General features: G+C 33.7%; 1 protein-coding gene across 6 annotated transcripts in view; it reads right to left on the bottom strand.

Annotated features, from left to right (window-relative positions):
- CEP128 (centrosomal protein 128) overlaps positions 1 to 23,805 on the bottom strand; it is a 416,809-nt gene that overhangs the window by 336,187 nt on the left and 56,817 nt on the right. For all 6 annotated transcript variants that reach the window (XM_036882239.2, XM_057488248.1, XM_057488246.1 and 3 more), the window contains 4 exons: positions 19,414 to 19,540; positions 18,268 to 18,386; positions 15,576 to 15,667; positions 11,844 to 11,916 (listed from right to left, as the gene is read on the bottom strand). In XM_036882239.2, coding sequence (XP_036738134.2) covers positions 11,844 to 11,916; positions 15,576 to 15,667; positions 18,268 to 18,386; positions 19,414 to 19,540 — 411 coding nt within the window. The remainder of the gene's footprint in view (positions 1 to 11,843; positions 11,917 to 15,575; positions 15,668 to 18,267; positions 18,387 to 19,413; positions 19,541 to 23,805) is intronic.

Genomic DNA, 23,805 nt, shown 5'->3' with positions numbered 1-23,805 from the left:
ACAGTGCTTTACTAAAAACTCAAAATACCCTTTGGCATCAAACTTGTAGTATACACTAATAATCAACCCTAATATCCCAATAAATAATTTAGTACTGCATCTGAAACAAATATAGTACTATAATAGAAAACAATATTGGATAAATACTAAAAAATAAAGTTAATTTGTTCAATTTTTATAAATTGGAAATACCTTTATAGTTCACTATGAATATAAAATTTAAGTAATGGTAACACCAAAAAAAATAGTACAGAATCACCTCAAACTCATTAGGATGGTTATGATCAGAAAAAAAACAAAAAATAAAATAATAAGTGTTGGGAAGGATATGGACAAACTGAAGCCCTGGTTCACTGTTAATGGAAATGTAAAATTGTACATCAGCTATGAAAAACAGTATTGTGGTTCCTTAAAAAATTAAAAAATAGTTACTATATAATTCAGCAATTACATTTCTAGGTATATACCCAAAAAATTTGAAAGCAAGGTCTTAGATATTTGTACACCTATGTTCATAAGCAGTATTACTCACAGTAGACAAAAGATGGAAGCAACTCAAGTGTCCACTAACAGAAAAACATATAAACCAAATGTGGCTTATACATACAATAGAATATTATTCAGCTTTAAGAAATAAGAAAGTTCTTACACATGTTACAACATGGATGAAACTTAAAGACATTATACTAAGTGAAATAACCAAATATTGTATCATTCCAATTATATGAAGTTTCATTCTGATTATATGACAAGCTAGAGTAGTCAAATTCAAGAAGGCAGACAAGAATGGTAGTTGCCAGGGGCTGGACGATGATGGGAGTGGGAGTTGCTATAATGGGTATAATTTCAGTTTTGCAAGATGAAGAGAGTTCTCGATTTTGTTGCACAACAATGTGAATGTACATAACATTACTGAACTGAATAACTAAAAATGGTTAAGTTGGTAAATTTTATGTTACATATTTTATAATTAAAAATAAAGAAAAAATAGAGAATCATAAAAAAGAAATATAATCAGCTAGTGCCATCCATCAAGAGAAATACATAGTATTTTGTTGTATACTTCCAGAAAATTTTCCATGCATACGTGTGTGAGCAGGCAGATCCGTATCCAATACACATCAAACACATTTCCATCTCACTTCATTTTAAACAAAGATTGGGTATTATATATAGTGTTTTATAAATTTTTGCAGTTCATATATCACGGACAACTTTCCATGAAAAGTAAATCTACATCCTGTTCTTAACAAATGCACAGTTCTTCATAATTGGTTAAAATACTTCCCTGTTGACAATAGGACATTATTTTTGCTAGTATATGCTATGACAAATACTCCTATATAATATTATTTTCGTAAACTCAAGACACAATCTTTAATTGTTTAATCAAAAGGTATGAATCACAGATTTTAAAAAACATGGAAATAAATAAAATAAAACTTGGAAGTGTTTTGGATTGTTAATCCAAATCTTTAATTCTAAAAAGAATACCGAGGAGATTAAGTGAGGAAAATGAGCCCAATGCAGGTCTCCATACCCAGAAGTACCTTATTATCCCAAGGTCCATTTTCATGCATCCATTCAAAAAGCATGCACACACTAATTTAAGACTAATATTGAATTCCAGTCAAACTTGTGATGACTGAAGAGCCAAAGAATTCAGTTAAGACACAGCTGTATTCAGAACCTGGATTCAGAAACAGTCAGATAATAATATGTTTTAAGCCAGTAAGCTTAGGGATACTTGTTATGCAGCCATAGATAATAATATAATTTTTCAATTGATTTTCAAATAAATCCTCATCCAGGAAATGAGCTTGAGTCTGATGAAGAGAAACATACATATATGTGCCATTCCATTCACAAAATTTCTATCCATTCCATAGAATTTTGTTCTCCATTTCAAAATATCATGATTTTCACCAGTATTAACCTTTTCTGTAATCAAAAATAAATAACCACCTCTTTACTCCCTGTATCACCTACTGACCTTGTGATTAGTCTTCTAAATGAAACACACACTATTTGAGCTATTCATGTAATTTAATCTCTCAAAAAAATCAGTATCATCTTCCATAAAATGGGAATGACTTGTCCTGCTTGCCAAATAAAGAAGTGTAGATCAAAAATACAGAAGCAGTGGGACAAAAATTCAGACGATGTCGCAAAAACTAATAGTTCTTTCCCAATATCTACTCCTCTACCCTCATTTCTTCCATAGTAAATGAATTTTTATCTAGATAGATGACTACCAAATATAAACAACACATTTTCTGGCTACCTAAACTGCTAGCTGTCCTTGTTACTTAAATTCAATGGGATACACACATCAATGTCAAGTGACAACTTCAAGAAACTATCCATAAGAGAAAGCACAAAGGTACCTTTTGTTCTCATACTCATCCCTTCCTCCATCTTGCTGCCTAGTACAAACATGTTACCATCTTAGCCCATGAATTTGAGGCCATAACAGCAAAAAAAGACAAGCATGAAAGAGCCAGAACCCCTTTTACATTTTGTGTAAGAGCACCACATGGAAACCTGACTCCCTAAAGACTTTTCACAAGAAATAACTCTTTATCTTTTCTAAGCCACTCTTACTTGGGTTTTCAATTATTTACAGCTGTAACTGATCTTAACCGATAGAGAGAAGCACTGAGTGAACTGCAAAATGATAAGCAAGTACACCTACTGCCTTGTACAACTGTTACAGCATGGGAAAATCACAACAGCCTTGCTCTGGTTACTTAGGTCTGTAGAACACTATAAGTAATAAAATGAGCACACACTACAGCTAGTCAATAGAAAAATAAAACTATACACAAACTAGCCATTATTGAAAATTAATAAATAAAAAGTATTTTATTTTTTCCAACAGTGGTAAAATTATAGTCACTCTATAAGGCCACCAAAATATCTTTATAGATCCAATCATCCAGACAGATCAATACACTCAAAATAATTTCCTTTATCCACTGCTAATACCCTGAATCACACAACTCTAAGTCAGCAATAATCAAGAACCTAAAATAAATATTTGGATAATTCTAATTTTCTCTTTGCCTATTCTTTGTCATGTTACTTCTGTATTACACTAATGTATTAGGGTACAGTCAAGGTTCTTTCAAAAACATCAAATTTACAGCACTAAATTTTATTTCTCTCTCATATTACAGTCCAGAGAAAAGCAGGACAACTGGCAGGCTCCTCTGCTCCCTAAGACCATTCAGAGACCCAGGTTCCTTCCACCTGGTGCTCCACCATCCCCTACGTTGTTATCGTCACCTGCATGGTTGGGGCTGGATCAATGCTACATCCCCATTTCAACCTACATAAAGGGGCAGGCAGTAGTAGGGGACTGCTGGACAAGTGGCTGTAGTTTCAAGGAAATAGCTAAGAAGTTGCACACATCACTTTCACTCACACTTAGTCACATGGTCACAACTTAACTGCACAGGGAAACTGGGAAAAGTCATATCTGAGTAACCACGTGCCCAGATAAAACTGCTTTTATACACAGCACTGCAGTTAATGATCTTGCATATGTGCCATTTTTCACATGGGAAACTAAACTTCTAGTAGTGGGCTTACAGGATTAAACTCTGTGTTCATTTATAATTTGTGTGGGACAAGAGTGTGGGAGGGGATGAAGGGAGGAGTGTGGGGATCTGATGCCAAAGGGAAAAAGGCACTAAATATAAGGGGCAATGTAGAATTAACATAACTTCAACATATATTATAATTTTAAAACAAACCACTTTTCATCCATTTTGGAGAAGGGTAAGATAAATGCTAATTCTCAGATGAAAGTATTAAGAGTACATTTAAAATACTAATCATAAAATTAAACATGTAACAAATTACAAATGAACACAGACTTAAATCCTGTAAGCCCACTACTAGAAGTTTAGTTTCCCATGTGAAAAATGGCACATGTACAAGATCATTAACTGCAGTGCTGTGTATAAAAACAAAAGACTAAAACAACTCAAAAGTCCTTCAATAGGAGACTGTTAGGTAAATTATGGGACATTTATTCAATTGAATGCCTTAAATGTTAAAAGAAAGGAATTAGAAAGCTCAGTCAATGCTAATACAGACCAATCTCAAATCTCAAAAAATACATTAAATGAAAAAGGCAATATACATATCACTGTTTAGTATGCTACCTATGAATTATGTAACGAAATGGAGAGCATGAAAGAAAGGCCTCTCAAGGTGGTGACATTTCACCTGAAACCTAAATAAGAGGGAGCCAGCACAGCAAAAATTGGGGGAAAGGAAAAAGCAGCCAGATAGGGGCAAGTGTAGGAAGACAGAGACCAAGTTCAATGCAGGCCACTGGAATAAACTCAGTATAAATGATGGTGGCTTAGACATTAGATGGAACTAGATTGAATTTAGCAAGATTTCAGAAATAAAGAAGGTCAAGATTTTATAATGGCTTGGAAGTGTGGTATGAAGAAAAAGACCTGGAGTGAATCCTCGGTGACCACTGGATGGACTGTGAGGCCATTTCCTGAGACAGGGAAGACCAAAGGAAGAACAAGTAAAAACACTTCTGAATAGAAGAGCATGGACTCCGTATCCAATGACAAAGTGTTTATTTAATCTTTTGGGTGATAATCTCCAATAATAAAAATTATTTTAAAGATTGCATTTATTATTGCCTCCTCATTTTAATTTTCTATTTCTGAGACCTCAGAGAAAAATATTAATTATCACCTAATACTAAAAAAATAATTATCAGAGTCCATATTAATCAATTAAATTTACTACTAAGATATCAAAAGTCCTAATCTCTCTATTTAGGTATAAAAATAACAAAATAATAAGAATGACAATTAGAATAGCTTTTAAAGTTGGCATTTAATAAAAAGAGCTAAAACAAAAGCAAAAGCATTTTGTTTATGAGATTGTATTCTGGCCTTTCAATATACTGATTCCTCGGGTCTTTAACAATATCTGTTTGTTTAAAATACATTTCAGTGAATATTTGTTATCTATCCTCCTGCTGTAATCTATGCAATAATACGTTATCCTAAATGCATCGTTGAAAGAATTCTTAGAGTTCAATTAATGACTCTTCCAGAAACAGGTGGATCCATATTTACATTTTTAGTTTAAAGACTGATCCTCTTATAGAAAATGAAAATAAAATTGACTTCTTTCTTCTATGAATAATCAAACTTCACATGCACTCATATCACACTCAACTGGGTAAAATCCAGACAACTAATGAACTAAAATTTCCCCTGTGGTATGAGGCCCATGCAATACTGATTGTTTATTACCACATTAAGTGCTAACAGAAAATATTTCCCATAACATCATGCTATAAATAATAACTATTCCCTTCCAATGGGCAGTTTGAAAAAAAAACAAAAATCTATGATTCACAAAGGTTTATTAACAAATTAGATCTTGGCATGTGTGGCAGGAACCAATATTTTTGCTTCTCAAAGAAAATTGTGTCCTATAAACTTTCAAGATATATTTTAATTACTGAAATACTGCATTATAAACAATTGTGGTCTCAGAATAGTGCACAATAAATGTGATTAACAGTGGTTACCAATAGAAAATTAAATCGGTGGGAGATGGGGCAATTGTTAATTTTGCTGTCTATATTTGTTCAATATTTAAAAGTTTTCCACAGTGAACGTGCATCACTTTGGTAATTTTATTTTAAACTTAAATCTGGAGGGGGGGAAACAGCTGCAGGCTCTGAGAAGTTTAACACTCAAATAATAAAACTGCCTCTTTCCTGACAGCATGCTATCATGAATTCACAAATACAACACAATATGTCAAACAGTTATAAAATGTAAATGTTGACTTCAATTGAAATAAATGAGTCACAAAATCTATATTCAGCTTTGTACAAATTGGAAGCAAACATGTGGCCTTCAGAAGACCTTTTAAAAGTCAACATTATTTTTAAATTTTGCATTAGAGAATTGCTTCTTAACCAGAACTACATGCACCCACATAAGGTTTGAGAGGTCCCCTGTGCAGTTATGAGCCAATGTTACTTTGAAAACAAACTAGAGAAAGCATAAAACAAACTAACAACACGATCTGATGTGAGGAACTGGCAGATGAACAATTCAACCAAGTGCACAATTAAGTGTGTAAAATTTTCTGGGTTTAGACAGTATGAAAGGATGTATCCTGATGAACTGAGCACACTGGACAGCATGGTAAACTAGGGAGTTGCACACACCAATTAACCAATGAGCTGAGCACCATGAGGTGTGACATCCAGTTGTGCCATCATAACTTTATCTGATGTGGAGTAATTCTTTATGCAGAGCTAAAAATGATACAAATGAACTTGGGCTTTCTTTGAATTTATCTATTAATTTTTAGCTCAGTGGTTATTCTTTAGACCCACATTAACACTGAAGACTGTGTAGATGGTACTTGCTAGTTTTATTATATGAAAGAAATAAAAATGAAATGACAACCATTCATTATGGGTTCTGTCACAATATGGTGAAAGGTGAAACATAATAAATGTAATGTACAGGATGAAAATTAGTATTTTCAAACTCCAAACTCAACCCATCCTAACTATCTAACAATGTCAAAAAACAGCATGATAGTACAGCTGGATATGCACACAGCTTATTCAGATCTACAAGGATCTCAGGAGAACACTGCGGATATTCACGTCTGGATCAAAGCTCTTGTTATGAGCATGCTCACAAGTTGTATACCTATGTAGTAAGTAAAAGCCTCATACAACAACTGAGAAACCTAGTAAAATCTTGTGCATTAGAAATATAGCACTCATAGTAACAGAATCTGATAATATAAAAAATATCCAGGAAGTTTCACTTCCAAAAATAACAGACCAGATACTTCAGACAAACCCTTCCACTGAAAATCACTTTTAAAAAACTAGAAATAATAATTTTAAATTAAAAAATCTGTTTTAAGGCATTGGAAATTTACAAAGTAAAGACATATGAAACAAGATGCATTAGAAGAAAGAATCCCAGAGAGGTCAGTTGATCTTTTTTTCTCTGGAATGCCAGCCCATTTCAGAAAAGGCACCTGAGACACTGAGATGCTGAATAGAGTTTTTAACAGATGTGTGGAGGTGAAAGGAGAAAAACTTGTTTGAGAGCCTTTCCCAAGTAAAAAATGTCCTGTTAAACTTCCCCATCCCTACCTCCCAGCTTTTGGACTGGAATACAGAAGGTTACTTAGTAGCAGTAAAGGTGGACCAGAAGCAGCTGAAACCTGGCACTGAAGTTTAACTCTGAAATAACAACATATAATAAAGTAATCCATGATTGCTATAGCCCCTACTCTACAGCAAAACACAAGTATGTCCTTTCATAAATAATTACCAAATTATCTATGCAAATTTTTCTTGCAGAGAATGAAACATTTTCTGTCAAAAAGAACTAAACAATCAAAAATAAACAGCAGGTAAAAACAATATGATCAAAATCCAAGAAAAATAAGAAATAATAGAAACAGACCTATAGAAGAGCTAGATAATGGAGTTACAAGACACAGATGCACAAATTGAGGGTTTGGCAAAGAATTACAAAGTTAAAAATAATGAAATAAAAGTTCTAGAAGTGAAATATGCAATAGCTGAAAATAAAAATGAGTGGGTGGGCTTAACAGACTTGATGCAGCTCAAGAAAGAATAAGTAACTAAATAAAAGATCAGGAGAAAATATTCAAAATAAAGAATGGAGAAGTAAAGAATACAAAAGAAAACATAAGAGAAAAAAGGGATAGAGAGGAAAGTTTAACATTACATGAAATTTGAAATCCAAAAAGAAGAGACTAAGAACGAGGCAAAAGTAACTTTTAAAGAGCTAATGGCACTATAAACACCAAACAACAAAATAACACAATAAGCTCCTCACAGGAAAACTGTAGAAAACCAAAAATTAAGAGGAGAAACTCAAAAGTGATTAGAGAAAAATATATGCAACCATCAAAAAAAGCACCAATAAGAGCAATAGTTGACTTCTCAACAGAAAAAAGGGAACTGAGAAAATGATGAAATGATATCTTCAAAGTACAGAATGGGGAGGAAAACAGCCTATCAGGAATTTTATATCCAGTAAAAATGTCTTTCTACAAAGAAAATGAAATAAAGACATTTTGAGATAAACACAGAGGGAATCTGTCACCAAAGGATTCACTCTAAATGAAATTCTAAATGGGATTCTTTCAGGTATACAGATCACTCCAAAGGATATTTTGAAGTATGTTCTTAAGGCAGATGCAGAAACTCAGAGATGCAGGAAGGTCTGAAGAATACACAAGGAATGGAGAACAAAAGAGAGCAAATACGAGGGTAAATCTAAATGAGCAATTACTGTATAAAATAATAATGTGTGGCTCAAACACAGAATTAAAATACATGACAATAGTAACATAAAAAAGGAAACTGAATTTAATGGAGTTCGGGTGTTCTTACATCCTTGCATTTTCTGGGAAGAGCTTAAAGTACTAATCTATATTAGATCTGTGGATGAATCAAGGATGTGTGTTTTAATACCTACATTAACTATGTAAAGAATAACAAAATAAGATACAATATCCAAGCTAATAAATATGGAAAATAGAAAAATGAAAAATAATAAATCCAAAGGACACAAGAAAAGATGTAAAAAGGAAATATGATACAGGTGGAACCAATGGAAGGTGATACTAAAATATTAGATGTATACAAACTAAATTAACAATAAATGTATTAGGGTAAATCCTCCAAATAAAAGACAAAGATTGCTATTTTTTATAATGTTAAATGATCCTCCAAAAAGTGGCACAAAAATATAAAATTCATGGAATAAATCTTAGAAATGATGTGTAAGATTTAAGATCTCTGGAATAAAAATCTATAAAACATTGGAAGGATTTGCTAAAATCATGAAGTGGAAAACTCAGTATTTTAAAGATTTCAATTCTCTCCAAGTTGACCTATAGACACAATGTAATCCAATCACAATCCCAGCATACTTTTAAATAATTTCATCTACTGATTCTAAACTGTAAACAGAAATGCAGAGTAAAGAACACACAAGATAAGCTTTAAGAGCAAAGTGAAAGGACTTACTCTCCCATACCACAACTCACCGTAAAGCAACAAGAACCAAGGCAGTGTGATGTGGGCACTGAGACAGACAAATCAGAGGAGAGAATAAAGCATCCAGAAACAGCGCCTACATGTACCGGCGTTTGATTTCTGACCACGATGGGACTGTAAAGCGGTGGGGAAAGGCTGGTCCCTTCAGCAAATGAAACTGAATCAGATATCCATATAAAATGTATGATCCCTACTTTACACCATAAACAAGTATCAATTCTAAGTAAAACAATAAGTTTCTAGAAGATTATATAAGAGAATATTTTCATGATCTTAAGACAGGGAACAATTTCTTAAACAGGTCAAAAAAACCCTAGCCATAGAAGAAAAAAATGGAAAACTGAACCAGAATAAATTTCCACAGGTCCCATTAAAAGAGTTTCAAAAATAAGAGGAACAGCTCTAGAACGGGAGACAATATTTGCAATACATAAAACTAACAAAGTGTTCATATACAAAATATATACAGACTTACCACAAATCAATAACAAAACAAGAAACCCTATTTTAAAAGTGAGCAAAAGAAGCAGATACTTCAAAAAAGAAAATAGACAATAGCCAACAAATATATGAAAAGGTGCCCATGATTAGTACTCACAAAATTACAAATTAAATCCATGATGAGGTATCATAAGCACCTAACACAATGGCTATTATTGAAAAACTGATAATGCCAAGTGTTGGAAAGGATGAGAAGCAACACAAATTTTCACACTAGCGAGAGTGTTATATTAACTTAACCACTTTGGAAATCTGTTGGTATCTAGTAAATTTGAAAGTACCCAGTAACACTCCAAGTTATATACCAACAGAAATGTATGTATATGTGCCCTAAAATAATGATCAGTCACAGCAGCCTTATTTGTAATAGCCCAAATTTTGAAATAATTCAAATATCCATCATAAAATGTTACAATATATTGCAGTAAATCCATACAATGGAATAGTTACGAGCAATAAAAATGAACTGCAAGTACATGACACACACCCAGAAATATCGCGATAATAATTAGCACAAGAAGTCAGATGCAAAAGAGCATGCCCTGCATGATCCACTTACTCAAAAAGTTCAAAACAGACAAAATTAATCTATAGCGTTAAAAGTCAAAATAGTGATCATTTTTTAAAAAGAAGGAGAAATAGTGTTTGTGAGGGAGAATGAGTCAGCTTCCTGTGCACTGGTAATGTTCTATTTCCTAATGCAGGTAAAAAAAAACAAAGACAAAGACAAAGCTTCAGCAGATTCCCTTGTCAAGTGGCAGGTTCCACTTCAGAATTTATGAGAAGAGCCAGAAGATCATTTACTAAGTTATAGAGGACTTGAAGCTACAATCTTAAAAATGTACATTCAGATCCTATTTAGATGGTATGTAAGTCAGACTACAGCACAGATTGCTTGCTGTGTGAACCACTGCAATTAAGAAAGGCACCAATCTGTTAATCTCAGAAATGACTTTTTTTTTTTAAATACATGATATTGTAGATAGTTTAGACTGGCACAATTTAAATTGAAGGAGCCCTTGGTATGCCTGGAAAAACCTAGGACTTCATGTAAAAATGAAGTAACTCATATATCTTGATCACACATTGGATGCCATATCTTGCCCTAACTGCAAAGATTCTGTCTATTTCATCATAAGATAGGCCTTACATCTTCACCTCTCTGGGGTGCTTCACAAAGAAACGAGCACCAAAAACACAAAGAGGAAGGTGTTTTCATGTTGCAGGTACTTACTCAGATTTTTGAAACAGGCAAACTTCACTGCAATAAGAGCAGTAACTAAGCTGAACTCTTTAAAAATAGAGCATATCCATCTCTTAGCATAAGCAGCCAATAAATTCAAATTCCAAAATAGACTCAACATATCTAAGTAACAAACTATAAATAAAAACTGAAAAAATTTATTCTGCTTTTATTAGGAAACTTTCAGTTTGAATAAAACATGTTAAGGAAAATACTCTGCTACCATTCCTTGTCTTGAATAAACAAAAGAAATTATAGGAAGTAAATGAATACACATTGCTCCTGAAGCTCCTGTAGTTGATAAATTTGCAACAGTTTACTGACAATTTCTATTGAAATACTTTTCTCCTGAAGGAAAAGGAAAAAAAAAAAAAACCTGATGACATAAAGAAATGGGTACTGTATGTGCTTCATTTTTACCATAATTCCACCAAGAATATGATTTGATAAAAAGAAATCACTGAATAAAATTCAACGATCTAAATTTGGGATAATAAAACTTGAGAATTAAGGGTATTTTCAGTCAGCACATGTCAAACAAAAACAGACAGCAGAAAGGTCTTTGTAGCAATTGTGATTATATAGTTATGTGACAGGACCTGAAAATACTGGGGAATGCTACAGTCACTACCAAAAAATTCTGTACTTCTCAAATATTATTTAACAAAAATTAGAGAATCACTGAGTCAATAAAATTTAAAATATCTTTCAAATACGTACAATGAAACTCTAAAATATAAAACAAATAATAATTCTATCTTTAATATATTACCACTACAAATATTTCAAACTTAAATACCTAAAAAATATTCATGAACATTCTACAAAAGGTACAAGAACGTATTTTTAGGCAAAATGGCATGTAATCAACCAAAAAGTTAAAATCTACTAAACTTCATTGTGATTGTGACCAGTCCAGTCACTCTTTCTACCAGCTGAGTATGAAATGAAATTTTTATAACGCGTTCTCACCACTTCTTGTTTTTGGGCTTCATTAAGTTTTTCACTCAATTCTTCCAAAGCCCTTTTTGTTTCAGCATCCGATCTAAGCAAACAAACAAAAAAAAGTTTAAATTGGTTACTTGAGAAAATATATATAATTAGTGAAATTTACAACACAAAAATGTTATTACATAATAATACTCTACTGCAATGGTTCTTAAATGTTGGAAAACTTGAAACACCTGGAGGGCTTGCTAAAAACAGACTGCTGAATCGTAGATCTGCAGGGGAACACAAGAATGAGCATTTCTACACATTCCTAAGTGATGTCAATGCTGCTGGTCCGGGGATTACATTTTAAGGACCACTGCTATACTGGAACATCACCCTTGATAAACAAAAGACTGCAACATTTCCATTTCAAATTAAAAATCAAGAAAGGGAAGGAAGACAAAAATTTTGATCTCATATCCTTCCTAGCAATTTGTGATCAAATTACATCAGAATATACTATACAAACTCTGTCCTCACTAACTTACCTATTACCTTTTTCCCATCAAATTAATAATACATAATAAATAATAAAATAATACAAAAAGACTCAAAAAGAAAAAAGCCCTTTCTCTCTCACACTTCCTTACCTCTGGTTCCACTCCCATTGGCCACCAATGTTCAGCCGTTTCTATTCTTAATTCTTTTGATAGTTACCCACATCATTTTCAACTCTAGATATTTTCAACTGATTCTCTATTTTGAAATACTTAGCTCACTCATATTCCTCCCCAATTTCTGGTATATTTATTATTGTGTTTAAATTATTTTATTGGTGACCTTTGTAACTTACATAATATATTTATACCTCTTATGAGTTATTCCATCATAAAGAATTAATGCTTTCTGCTTATATTTTATCATGCTCACATTTTAGTCAGCTTTATACTTAGATCATTAACTTTCCTATGCTTTTGCATTATCTAGAGCAGTTTCATTAGTTTTTGGCCTTAACATGGGCCTTATTTATTACATCATTGATGTTTTTCTCCCACTTCTTACTGAATCATCTATTAAGAATCTACTCCATTCTTGTCAACTACATTCTTCCCAAAGAATGCTCTAAGTTAGTGTAGGTACTTTCTGGTGCTATATAGCTATCATTCTGGGTATTACTTCCACTGAACTTCTGGATTAGTTTTACTATTTCTTATAACCTATTTCTTCTTTCTTGGTTACCATCCTATTTTTTTATATGTCCCTATGTAATTTCCTCAGAAAAAGTTACCTTAAAGGTATATTTTCTAAATGTTTAAATCTCTGAAAATGTCTTTATTTGTACCTCTTTCTCAGCTTTTACAGTTCCATGCACTGCTGGATTTTCCCCAGCTGTTCCTTCTCAAGACAGACTTCTAAATATGAGAGCTCCTTGGTACCCAGCCCTGTCCTTGATGCTCTCCTATAGTTTCTCTCTAGGTATCATCCATTTCCAGGGTTCCAAATATCACTTTCTATACACTAATCACTCTCAAATTTATATTTCTAACAGAGTTTTCCTTTGAGCTCCAGAGTAAATATCTAGCTGCATATTTTACATTTCCATGTGGATGTTTCACAGGCATCTCAAACCTAACAAATCCAAGGCCAAACTATTGATTTCTATATCTCATTTACCCCCAACATTATTCTATATTTCAGGAATTGATATTACCATCTACTCAGTTACTCAAGTCAGAAATGTGGGAGTCATCCTTAGTTTATTCTCCATCATCCCCCATATCCAACCTATTGTTAAATCCTCTCTCTTCAATCTTCAAAAATATCTTGAAGCACATCCCCATCAACCTCTTCCTTGCCACAATTCTGGTCAAGCCATCCTCTCTCATATGCTAATGTAATAGTCTCCTAATTTACCCTCCCTCAAATAAATTTTCCACATAGCATAAAGTAGGTGAATTCTCAATTAAACTTTTTTTAACCCTTTCTAAAAGCTTGCTTTCCAGTATATATTTATTATTCAGTGTACCTTGTATAATAAATGTAAAGAAAAATGAAAAATTACTAATTAAATAAAAATATCAAACTTTCTGAATCACATAGAAATTTAAATGTAGCAACTTTCTACCCAGTATTTTTATGAATATGAATTAACAATTTGTAGTACAAGTAAAGTATAATTGGTTCCTAAAATCTTCCTCATCCATAAAGTTTCGCCACCAAGTTTCGCAAGAAACATGACCCGTATATTGGATTAAATAAAGTTCCTCTGCCTCACATACCTCTAGGTCACATGAACTACTACCAGATGGTACCAGCCCATGAATCAGAAGATTTCCAGTCTACCACTATACACCCAATGGTCATTTAAACTAGTCAACTAAATCATCCCTGCAATTACCCTGTACCTTCAGGAAATAGGACAACTATTTCTTGAAACTTGCATTCCTAGCGCTTAATTTATATCCTTCCTTCAAATGTGTAAAAGCTATGAAAAAGTCACTCCAAGAACACATTATATTGGAATGCTGATGCCATTCTGTTGATTTTGTCAACTTATCTAAGTATTAAATTAACTAACCCTTACTGGTTTAAAAGATTAACAATAGAGCTCAATAATAGAGCTCAAAACCCAGGACCTTAAATGTTTTATTCATATTAGCTATATGTGAAAATGATCTTGAACCACAGTGTACTATAAGTGGTAAAGAGCAGGCACTTGATTTGAATTTTAACTCCACTACATCCCCCTTTCTGATCTTCAGCAAAATGAGTTATTTCATCTCTCTGTACCCCTGTTTCCACATCCAAAAAATGGGGAATACAATAATGCCTATCTCACTAGGGTTGTTGTAAGAATAAAACCTAAATCTACCTGTCATGAAATAAGTGTTCAATAATATTAACTAGCAGTAGTAGTATTGATAGTAATAGTAAGGTCTTTAATTCTTATTACTAAATTTCCTTCCTTCCTCATATAAAAGCTGGTAAGTTAAGCAGATTATAATTGATATTCATAGATTGAACATTTATAGCTTTGATTCTTTTTGCTACAGCAACAAAAAGCTGGTGTGTGGAATGATTTAGCTGGAGAGGGAGTTAGCAAGTGAACTTGGTAAATGAATTTCAATTCAGCCTTGTTGTTCCCTAATCACTGCTGTATAAAGATTCTGACTCTTGAGAACAGATAAAAAAATATTTGTTTCCTGTTAAAATATGGCCTCCGAATGAAAGCCAAATGTCATTGCTGATGAAAATGAAAAGACAGTGAAAAATTTTTAAATAAAGGAATACTTCTTGGGAATTATCCAGAATTGACAAATTGCAAAGAATGGCAGACATAAACCACTGGGTTTAATAAGATTTCAGCTGAAAGCTAAAATATCAGATTCTACAATGGCTCATGTGACAAATTCCACATTACACTATTTTTTTTTAAAGCTCCAATGTCCATCAGTTGGTCTCTATTGGTCTCTCTCTTCTCAATTTATTTGCAAATCTACCTCTTTGCTTAGTTCTCACAATGTACCTCTGTACTGTCAGTGTTCCACTGTAGTAAGTTACAATGTTTAAAGATATGAAATTAAATTTTCTAACACTATATCATGGTATGTTCTAAATCCAAAGAGTTTTGAACTGTTCTATTAATAAATTTTAAATTAGTAACATAAAAACACAGCATTACTTTTTAAATTCATGTAAACACATCAATTACAGAGCCTATTTTTTCTTCTAATGATTCATGCTCCAAGGAAAACCGTATTCTGATTTTACCGGCTTCGTCTGACAAGTTCCTGGCTGAAATCATTTCCAAGGCGAACTTGTTCACTGCTGAGGTCTCGGAGGGACTGATGAAAAGCATGAAGCTAATAAAGATAAAACACAGTTACCTACTTAGGACTCTGCTAAATTCTTCCATGAAAATTCACTGAGTATAAGAATAAGAACTTGCTCTTTTCAATAATGCCCACATTTCATAATGTCATTAAGACAGAATAAAGTAAGTGTCCATTCTGAAAGAAATATTTTTTCCAAAGAAAAGCAATTTTTTTAAAAGCTAGATATAAGCTTAAGCATCACAGTCTCTACAGTATAGTAATTCCACTCCTTACAGATAACCTAGAAAAGTGGTCTGTAAACTTGCTCTGTAAAGACCATAACAGCAAATATTTCCGGCTTTCAGGCTGTATGGACTCTGTCACAATTACTCCATTCTACCATTATAGCACAAAACTAGCCATAAACAAATGAGCATGGCTGTGTTACAACAGAACTTCATTGAACCAGACCACACTCCATAGTGTGCCAACCCATGCTGCAGAGAAATTCTTGCCCACGTGAAACAAGAGCCATGTACAAGAATGTCTGGAGCAGCAATGTTCATGAGAACAATAAAAATGAACCAAAAGTCCATTAAGAGTAAAATGGAGATAAATAAATTGTGATCTGTTCTTCTAGTGTTCTTCTACTAGAAGAAGAGAATACTATTCTAGAAAAAGTTTAAAGCAAAACTAAAAATGATTTAAAAAAGAGAGAATGATTAATATAAAAGTTGATTGCCTGTGGGGAAAGGAGGAACATAAAAGAGACTTTGGGGGTATAATAATGCTCTATTTCTTGGCCTGGGTGGTGGTTACATGGATTTTTCTTTCATATTATTTCCTCTTTAATTATGTGTATGCTATAATTTGTAATAAAAAGTTACAGAAATGTGCAGAAACAATAAATTGATTCATTTTAACAAATGCACATTGAACAACTAATCTAATCTGTGCTGGCAACTGTGCTGGAAAACAAGTAGCTCACAATTTAACATGGAAGATGATGTGCAAACCACAAATGCTTCCCCGGGGCATTAAGTACACAGTCATATGGAGCTAAAAGTCATCTTAAGAAAATAGACATACAGTATGGAAGAACAAGTAAAAAGATAGGAGTGTAGATAACACAGTGAATAAACAATAGATTATTCACTTAGGTTTTGCCATCATGATTTTCCAGTTTTGCAAACCAGAATCCTAGGATTCATCCTTGCTACTTTTCATTCACTCCCATCCTCCCCAAATGATTGTCTGATCTTCAAGAACTTTCATTTTATCCACCTAGTAGCTGTTAAATCTACCCCTATTCTCTCCAACTCCATTTATCCTAATCCAAGTAACCATCACCCAGAACACAGCAGTATCTTCAAACCACCTGGTTTGTCCACATGACTCCATTTTCTACACTATAGCTAAAGCAATCTTTTCAAAATAAATGTCATCCCTTACAAGGCTGTGCATGGTCTCAGCCCTTCATATTTCTTTAGCCAAATAGTCTTCTTTAAATTGTTCATAGGTGCTATCTTCCTTCTTGCTAAGGCATCTGTTCTATCTTGAATGACACTCAATTTTACATTCTCAGTTCAACCAGCCTTTCTTCAGGAAGCCTTCCCTGGCTAGGGAAAGTCCCTCTACTATAGACACCCATAGCCCTGTGCTTCTTTCTTCTGTAGCACGCATCTTAGCTCATAATTATGGGGTATATTTATGTACTTATTTGATTAATATTAGCTCCCCCTCTAGATCACAGCTTCATGGAAAGGCAAGGTTTTTGCTCATCACTTTTCCAAGCACAAGAACTGTCCCAGGACCGAGGCACTAAATAAACAGAATGAAAGAGTAAAAGCAAAACGTTAGGATATTGCTCTCTGTTCTTGGTTTAGTCATATAACCCATGCTACCAAGTCATAACTACCAAAAAAATAACAGTCAAGGAAAAGTTTCTACAAGGTATCTTCTAATGCTGTGGTTCTGATATCTCTTTAGCTTATGCTATATCAAGCAAAACCTACAGATGAGTATCCTAAAAACTATGACCCCTCAATCCTAAAACTACCAAGAAAAGATGTCTAAGTCAACATCCCCTAGCCCTTATCTAATGAGTTTAGCTATAATTAGTTCAGCCCTTGTGGAGAAGTTAAAAAAGCAGAAAAAGAAATATGTCCACAGAACTACTACTTCCAAAATCTTTAGTGAAAACATAGAAAAAGCATGCAATTTCTTGCTCAGTTTCTTGGCTCCATTCATGATACAACAATCAGAAAAACACAAATACAAAAATCGATAGGTTAGTCACACAAGGACTAAAGTGTTCATACTAAACCAAACCTAGCAAAATAGAAAGTTGCTGACTTAGCAGGGCTTACAGAAGAGTAGGCCACCTGAACATGGAAACAAAACATGTCCAACGAAACTTACTTTTAAATGTGCTACAAAATGTAATAAAATTCAAAATAAATGTGTGATGATGATTAGTACATTGAAGATAAAAATGTTTACTCAGTTTTAAAAAACATCAGTACAAAGTTACTGATGATCAAACTCTTGGTTAAAATAGAGCCATAAAATAATAATAACAACAATAATAAGTGTTAGCCACTCACACGAAATGTAAGGAACAAAGATTACAGAATGGCACAAGGTACCTGGCCCATGTCATCTGTCTCCCGAACAAATCGGACACCAGTTCTGGACCTAATACGTTTAATACCCTGTTGGTCCCCATAGTCCTTAAGAGGTGAGGTAGGTGGAAAACGGTGGCTTTCTTTATAGAGGAAAGAAAAGGGAAAGAATAAAAACACTGCATGAGAAGAAACAGTCTAAAGTTTTACTCAGTAAATACATAGCAAACACAGATAAATATAGGTGCCTTTAACCCAGACTATTTCCCAAGTATCTTGCTGTGGCCATAATTCCATAAAACTGGCACTAATCTTGCTCTGAAAACTAATAAACAACAGAAATAATCTGGTAACAGAACATGCCAATAGTTCTAATTTGTTATACTTTTCAAACAAGCAATATATTATTTTCTCTTATAAAAATAATAAATTGCTAAATAAAAATAACTTTTATTACTCTCCAAAACATAAAACTGAATTTTTCAAACAAATTAATCTAAAATCTATATTTTTCAATCAAAACTAAATAAAAACTAACAAAGCTACAAAAAGAATAGCTGATAGTATTTCATTTTTAATCATTATTATATGACCAACAGCAATATTAGTGATGTGAGCTACTACTGTTGATTGTCTATATATCACCTCTCTTCACTGCAGACTTTTCTATTCTTTTCTATTCAAGTCTTTTCTATTCAAACAGGAACTTCAGGCAACTAAGTGTCATCAACTTCAGTCTAGCCATTCAAATCTAGCTGTACAATAAGGATACAATTCACCTGTTTCTTAATCAGTGTCATAGGATATTTCATAATCAGACTATTGAAAAACCATGAGTCTAAGACAAGACTTCTAATCCAGGAAGTATACAACATGGCAAATCCTATTTGTGTTTTTGTTTTGACAGAAGGCAGACATTAAATCCATTTTGCCACATAATGCTCTATGTAGTCTATGGAGTCTGAGAACAAAATAGACTCAGAACAACAAAGTCCCATTGAACATATTTCAAAACAGTCACTATAAAATCCTTTACAACTGCATCTTCTACCATTGTAATTGGATATTTTTATGTATGGGTTGTATGTCTCCAAAGATTAAATGTATTCATTATGTTTCTGGAATATTTCTAAAACAGAAAAGTGTTTTCAAAACATCTGAAGAGTTTACCTGCCACAGTGCCACCATCGAGGTCACTTGCACTCAGACTTGTAACAGAAACACTTCTCCCTCCTGAGTTCCTCAATAAACGCTGACTCCGCAGTTGGCCTATTGATTGTTTCAAGCTTTCTTTTAACTAAATTGAAGAAGATAATGAAGGGAAATTTATTCTCTTTAGACAACTTCCAAATATAAATAGACTAGAGATTTTAAAAGCTGTTTCTGAAATATCTTAGTTTCCAGAGAATTTTTTATTGTTGAAGTATTGTTGATACACAATCTTATATTGGTTTCAAATGTACAACACAGTGATTCAACAGTTACCCATATTATTAAATCCTCACACCCTCTAGTGCAGTTACCATCTATTGATGTAGAAAGATGTTACAGAATCATTGACTATATTCTCCATGCTGTACTACCATCCCGATGTCCAATGTGTATTATGATTGAGAATTTTTGTGCCCCTTTATCACCCTCACCCTCTACCCCACCTGCCCCAAACCCTCTCCCTTGGTAATCACTAGTCACTTCCCAGTGTCTATGAGTCTACTGCTATTTTGTTTCTTGTTCTGCAGTGTTTTATATTTCACAAATAAGTGAAATCATATGGTACTTGTCTTTCTCCGCCTAGCTTATTTCACTGAGCAAAATTCCCCGTAGATTTATCCACGTTGTTGCAAATGGCATGACTACTTTTTGGTTATGGCTGAATAGTATTCCATTGTGTATATTTCCCACCTCTTCTTTATCCATTCACCTATTGATGGACACAGGTTACTTCCATATCTTGGCTACTGCAAACAGTGTGACAATAAACATAGGGGTACATAAATCTTTTTTGAATCAGGGATTTTGTTTTCTTCAGGTAAATTCCTAGGAGTGGAATTCCTGGGTCAAATGGTATTTCTATTTTGAGTTTTTTGAGGAACCTCCATACTGCTTTCCACAGTGGCTGAACGAATTTACATTCCCACCAGCAGTGTAGGAGGGTTCCCCTTTCTCCACATCCTCACCAACATTTGTTGTTGTTTGTTTTTTGGATGTTGGCCATCCTTACTGGTGTGAGGTGATATTTCATTGTGGTTTTAATTTGCATTTCTCTGATGATGAGCAATGTGGAGCATCTTTTCATGTGCCTGTTGACCATGTGAATTTCTTCTTTGGAGAAGTGTCTGTTCAGATCCTCCACCCATTTTTTGATTGGGATGTTTTTTAGATGTTGAGGCATATGAGTTCCTTATATATTTTAGATGTTAACCCCTTAACAAATGAGTCATTTATAAATATATTTTCCCATACTATAAGATGCCTTTTTGTTCTGTTGATTATGTCCTTTGCTGTACAGAAGCATTTTAGTTTGATGTAGTCTCACTAGTTCATTTTTTGTTTTGTTTTCCTTGCCTGAGGATTGTATCCAGGAAAAAATTGCTCATATTTCTATTCAAAAGATTTTTGCCTATGTTTCCTTCTAAGGGTTTTATGGTTTCATGACTTACATTCAGTTCTTTGATCCATTTTGAGTTTACTTTTTAGTATGGAGTTAAGCAATAATCCAGTTTCATTCTCTTACATGTAGGGGCCAGTTTTGCAAACACCAGTTAATGAAGAGGCTGTCATTTCCCCATTGTATGTTCATGGTTCCTTTATCATACATTAATTGACCAGATATGCATGGGTTTATATCTGGGCCCTCTAGTGTGTTCTGTTGATCTATGGGTCTTTTCTCTACCAAACTGTTTTGATTACTGTAGCTTTTTAGTAGAGTTTGAGTCAGGGAGCATCATCCACCCAGCTTGTTCTTCTTCCTCCGGATTGCTTTGGCTATTCAGGGTCTTTTGCAGTTCCATACGAATTTTAGAACTATTTGTTCCAGTCCATTGAAAAATGCTGTTGGTATTTGATAAGGCTTGCATTGATCTGTAAATTGCTTTGGGCAGGATGGCCATTTTGACAGTTAGTTCTTCCCATTCATGAACACAGAAGATAGATTTCCACTTACTGATGTCTTCTTTAATTTCTCTCATGAGTGTCTTATGGTTTTCAGAGTATAGATCTTTCACCTCTTTGGTTAGGTTTATTCCTAGGTATTTTATTATTTTTGATGTATTTGTAAATGGGGTTTTCCTCTCTGATATTTCATTGTTAGTATTTAGGAATAGAACAGATTTCTTTATATTAACTTTGTATCTTGCAACTTTGATGAATTCAGTTATTAGTTCTAATAGTTTTTTGGTGCAATCTTTAGGGGTTTTTATGTGCAATATCATATCATATGCAAATAGTAACAGTTTAACTTCTTCCTTACCAATCTGGATGCCTTTTATCTCTTCAGTTTGTCTGACTCCCATGGCTAGTACCTCTAGTACTATCCTGAATAAAAGTGGTGAGAGTGGACATCATTGTCTTGTTCCCAATCTTAGAGGAAAAGCTTTCAGCTTTTCATTGTCAAGTATGATGTTGGTTGTGGGTTTGTATATGGCTTTTATTATGTTGAGGTACTTGCCCTCTATTTCATTATGTTGAGGTACTTGCACATTTTGTTGAGAGTTTTTATCATGAATGGATGTTGAATTTTATCAAATGCTTTTCAAGCATCCATTGAGATGATCATGTGGTGTTTATCCTTCTTTTTGTTAATGTGGTGTTGATGTTGATGGATTTATGAACATTGTACCATCCTTGCATCCTGGAATAAATCCCACTTTTTCATGATAGATGACTTTTTGATGTATTTTTTTAATTCCGTTTGTTAATATTTTGTAAGGATTTTTGCGTCTATGTTCATCAGGGATACTGGTCTATAATTTTCTTTTTTTTGTGGTGTCTTTGTCTGGTTTTGGTATTTTAGTGATGCTGGCTTCATAGAGTAAGTTTAGAAGTATTCCCTCCTCTTCTACTTTTGGAATACTTTAAGAAGGATGGGTATGAGCTCTTCTTTAAATGTTTGGTAGAATTCGGCTGTGAGACTATCTGGACCTGGAATTCTGTTTTTTTAGGAGTTTTTTGATTACCAACTCAATTTCTTTGCTGATAATTGGTCTGTCAGACTTTCTGTTTCTTCCTGGGTCAGTCTTGTAAGGTTGTATTTTTCTATGAAGTTGTCCATTTCTTGTAGTTTGTCCGATTTATTGGCATATAATTTTTTATAGTATTCTCTAATAATTCTTTTTATTTCTACAGTATCCACTGTGATTCCAAAGAGTATCAGAGAAAATTTTGAACACTGTTAAGAAATATAAAAATAGTAAACATAAATACTTTAAGAGCCAGTTCTAACACAACACCTGCTTTTAAATAGCATCTGTTCACTATCTGTTCCATCTTCCCATTGCCAGGATGTAGAAGAGATGTCTATCTAAGGGCTTACAAAACCAGATTGAAATGTCTCATTGATATGCCACCCAATTAGAAACATAACAAGGCCAGCATATCTGAAACAAGAGACAGTCTTTCTCCCTTTTAAACAATCCTTCAGGAACCCCATATCTGTAACAAACAGGAAGCTGAACACCTGTCACAGTGACTATCACTACTGAAACAATGTACCCTGCCCAACTCTATATACTAAAACATCTCTTTCATTCGTTCAGATTCAAATCCCAGAAAACCATGTAGTCAGATGTCAGACTATTAGTACATACTAGGGATTACAGTAGTCCAAATGCTCTCTTCATGTTATTAGAGAGGCAGACAACAGGATACAGAAGAAGACATCTTTTTAAACCTAAAGAGCTACATTAAATAAAAACACACCAAATACTGAGAATAACGTCCAGAACTGTTTAGAGCTACAAAGCAGTAAAGAGGATTCACCTAAAATGCAAAGGAACAAAAAGTAAAGCTGAGGAAATTTCACACACCCTGAATTACTGGGAAACTTTATATCTAGATATCTATCCAAGGATGAATAAAAATAATGCATAGATCCATAGAACATGTCATCTATAACTATTAAAGGAGAACAAAACAAAACAATTGATTGAGAAAACAAAATTCAGCCAGCATTAAAGGATAGGAAGGACACTACTTATGGCGAGAACAAGTTTGTTCCCTTGCAGAAGTGTGCTGAAAGAAAAGATGAAGGGAGAGCACATAGGAAACAGAGTATGAACCACAAATAAGCAACTCCTTTTTCCTTTTGGTTTGAATTTAGCTCTTCTTGAGAACCAGGTTAAAACCATCTGGATTAAAAGAAGTGGAGAATTTTAGACATCTACCTCTATAGTCACTCTGATTTCTGAGAAAAAGGGCTAATATTTCCATATTCTCTGTTCCCTACTTCCCTAAATTGGGATATGTACAATACTATCCTGCTTGAGTATTCACCAGCTATAGGACCTAGCCCATCAATCCAGGGAAACATAAATGAGACCTGTGAGAACTAAGGTCTACCTTGAG

The sequence above is a fragment of the Manis pentadactyla genome, chromosome 11 (genome assembly GCF_030020395.1).
Source record: "Manis pentadactyla isolate mManPen7 chromosome 11, mManPen7.hap1, whole genome shotgun sequence".
Taxonomy (NCBI): domain Eukaryota; kingdom Metazoa; phylum Chordata; class Mammalia; order Pholidota; family Manidae; genus Manis; species Manis pentadactyla.
This window is presented reverse-complemented; position numbering and strand designations above follow the sequence as displayed.